General features: G+C 45.5%; 1 protein-coding gene across 1 annotated transcript; it reads left to right on the top strand.

Moving 5' to 3' along the window:
* The first annotated feature begins 1,264 nt into the window (after positions 1-1,264).
* LOC116914232 (uncharacterized protein C14orf119 homolog) lies at positions 1,265-1,699 on the top strand. Its single transcript, XM_032918426.1, has one exon. It carries the CDS (start codon positions 1,271-1,273, stop codon positions 1,697-1,699), a length of 429 nt encoding a protein of 142 aa, XP_032774317.1. The 5' UTR covers positions 1,265-1,270.
* The last annotated feature ends 1,107 nt before the right edge of the window (positions 1,700-2,806 follow it).

Raw genomic sequence — 2,806 nt, 5'->3', positions numbered from 1 at the left:
CCATGAATACACACTAATTCGCAGAAAGAACTATGCTGTCTGCTGAGGGAGAACAAACATCATGGGTCTCATCAGCACCAGACTTTGCATGCTTCGATCAATACCAACCTGTTTGGTGAGAGGTGCACATTGGAGAAATAGTGGCCTGACAGTGATTGGGATAAGCCTGCTTCCCAGGAGGAATCACATGCCTGGTATTGCAAACCTGGTCAGAATTCCATGACTGAGGAAATAACAGGCCTTCGTGGGGGAAACTATTGATCTTGTTGTCGTATGGTACACTATAGTAGACCAGGACTGCCTTAACCTCAGAGATCTGCCTCCTGACCACCAAAATTAAAGATGTGAGCTACGGACACTCCGCTTTGAGAAGGTGTTTATTGTAGATTATGGGTACAGCCAAAGGCATCTGGAAAAGCCAGAACAGGAGAGATAGTAATAGAGTAAATAAGGGCAGCAGACGAAACTGGGCCATGAGAAGAGAGAGAAATGGAGAGGGAAAGAAGAAGAGAAGAAAAAGAGAGACAAAAGTGACTGAGAGAAAGGACCCAGAGGAGGGGCAAAGGAGAAAGAAAAGCACGAGCTAAAAGAGAGCATAGCCAAAATGTCAGGGTGAAATAAGGATAAACCAAGGGAAAAGGAGCCTAAGGGCTGGAGACGTTTAGGAGGCAGGTGAGAAGAGCTGGGAGCCAGGGTGCCAGCACAGACACTAACAGAATTTGCCATGCTGACGAGCCTGGAAGCCAGCAGACACTTTGGTATGCTAATAGGCACCATAGTTAGACACTTGGTCTGAGCTTCTTTTGGACCCGACCTTGTCAAACTGCCTTCCATATACTTCCATTCGTGCCCATAGCTTAGTGTTGCTCCCAATTTTGGACAGGGAAACTTCTTTCTGCTATGGTTAAAGATTGATGTAGAGACTCATGACTGGTTGCAATGTAAAATATAAGAAAATATAGGGGGTTGGGGATTTAGCTCAGTGGTAGAGCGCTTACCTAGCAAGCGCAAGGCCCTGGGTTCGGTCCTCAGCTCCGGAAAAAAAAAAAAAGAATGAAAAAGAAAATATAGGTGTTCATCTGTGAATGAATCATCTATATTAACCTCACCCACCCAAAACTAGGGGCCAACACGCAACAGTGGGCAAAAGAATATAAGGACTGGGGCTGGGCTTAGGGATCTCAGGAAACATGGAAGAGACTCGGGGAGTTGGAGCAGGAACTGAAGGACTCTTGTGATCTCTGGGCGTCCTGCTAGTGGAAAGGGGAGGATGACACTGGAATTGTCTTCCACATCAGTGCCACTCTGCTTCCCTTCTGTGTTACCCTCAGTGCCTGATGACATTGCCAACTCTTCCCCTCCTCCAATGTCTTACATCACTTCCCAGGAGATGAAGTGTGTTCTTCAATGGTTTGCCAGTTGGTCAGGTCTCCAGTGGGAACGTTTTCTACAAGACCTGGTAGCTAAGGCAGTGCCCGGAAAGATGCAGCCACTGCTGGATGGTCTGGAGCAGCTCAGTGTATCTGTGACAAGTCAACCACCATGTATCTTTGAGTGTCAGCTACGTCTTTGGGATCAGTGGTTTCGAGGTTGGGCTGAGCAGGAGTGCAATGAATGTGTCAGACAGCTGGAGGTCAGGGAGTCAGATTTTGGGGTGAAGTTTTACCAAGCAGTGGCTGTTTCTGCTGGTAAGAACTGAAAGGCATTCAGATCAAGAAGGAAATGACATGTGATCATGCCAAGGCGATGACTGTAGTGATGATTCCCCTCAACTGTGTCACTTAAAGAGTCACCTGAACTGCCAGAGTAGTGGTCCGCCTTTTATTCCAGCACTCAGGAGGTAGCCTGGTCTACATAGCAAGTTCCAGGGTAGCCAGCACTACAAAGTGAGATCCTGACTTTAAAAGGATCTAAAGGGAGGTTGGGGATCTAGCTCAGTGGTAGAGTGCTTGCCTAGCATATGCAAGGCCCTGGGTTTGGTCCCCAGCTCCGGGAAAAAAAAGGATCTAAAGGATGAGGACTAAAGGATGTGGAGGAGAGCTGTGTAATCCTGAGATCACTGGGCTCTTTGCACTTAACTAACAATAGAAGCTCAAGACAGTGGACATTCTACTCCCTCACTCCTACTGCATCAAGGACCTGCCCTTGCTGCGGGATGCATTGATAGTTGATGGCTGCTAAAGCAGAAAGATCCACTCCCCTTTAGTGACATAACTTCTGGAAGGTAGCCCATTCTCCGGTGGACGGTCTCACATCCATGAAATACAGGCAGCAGTAATTGCCTGTATTTATCAGCATTTATCAATAGCAAAATAGAGGGCATGAAGTGGGTGGGAGACAGGACAGGGTGGGAGGCTCTAGGAGGAGTTGGAGGGATAAATGGGTATGATCAAAATACATTGTGTAATATATGGAATTGACAAAGGATTAGTACAATATGATTTTGTTTTTAAAAAGTTGGCCTGGAGCATAATTCAGTGGTGGAGATCTTGCTTAGTACCCAGCACAAAAGAAAAAGAAAAGAAAAGAAAAGAAAAGAAAAGAAAGGAAAAGAAAAGAAAAGAAAAACTACTTTGTGTTACTTGCACTTACTCCTTCACCAACACTCTTCCTAGCTTTATGTAGATCCATGCATTTTGGTTTTCTGGTTTTACCTATATCATTTTCCTTCTGTTTTAACACTTCTTTACTATTTCTTACAAAAAAAATCCCTCCAGTTTATTGGCCACAGGAAATATTTCTACTTGTCTGGAGAAAGTATTTTGCTATCTGTAGAAGTCTAGACGGGTGTGGGCTCTGGCCAGTG

The sequence above is a fragment of the Rattus rattus genome, chromosome 13 (genome assembly GCF_011064425.1).
Source record: "Rattus rattus isolate New Zealand chromosome 13, Rrattus_CSIRO_v1, whole genome shotgun sequence".
Taxonomy (NCBI): Eukaryota; Metazoa; Chordata; class Mammalia; order Rodentia; family Muridae; genus Rattus; species Rattus rattus.
Note: the sequence above shows the minus strand (reverse complement) of the source record. Positions and strands in the feature narration are given on the sequence as shown.

Excerpts from the sequence above, each read along its gene's own strand:
- LOC116914232 (XM_032918426.1), top strand. The coding sequence starts at position 1,271 with ATGACACTGGAATTGTCTTCCACATCAGTGCCACTCTGCTTCCCTTCT.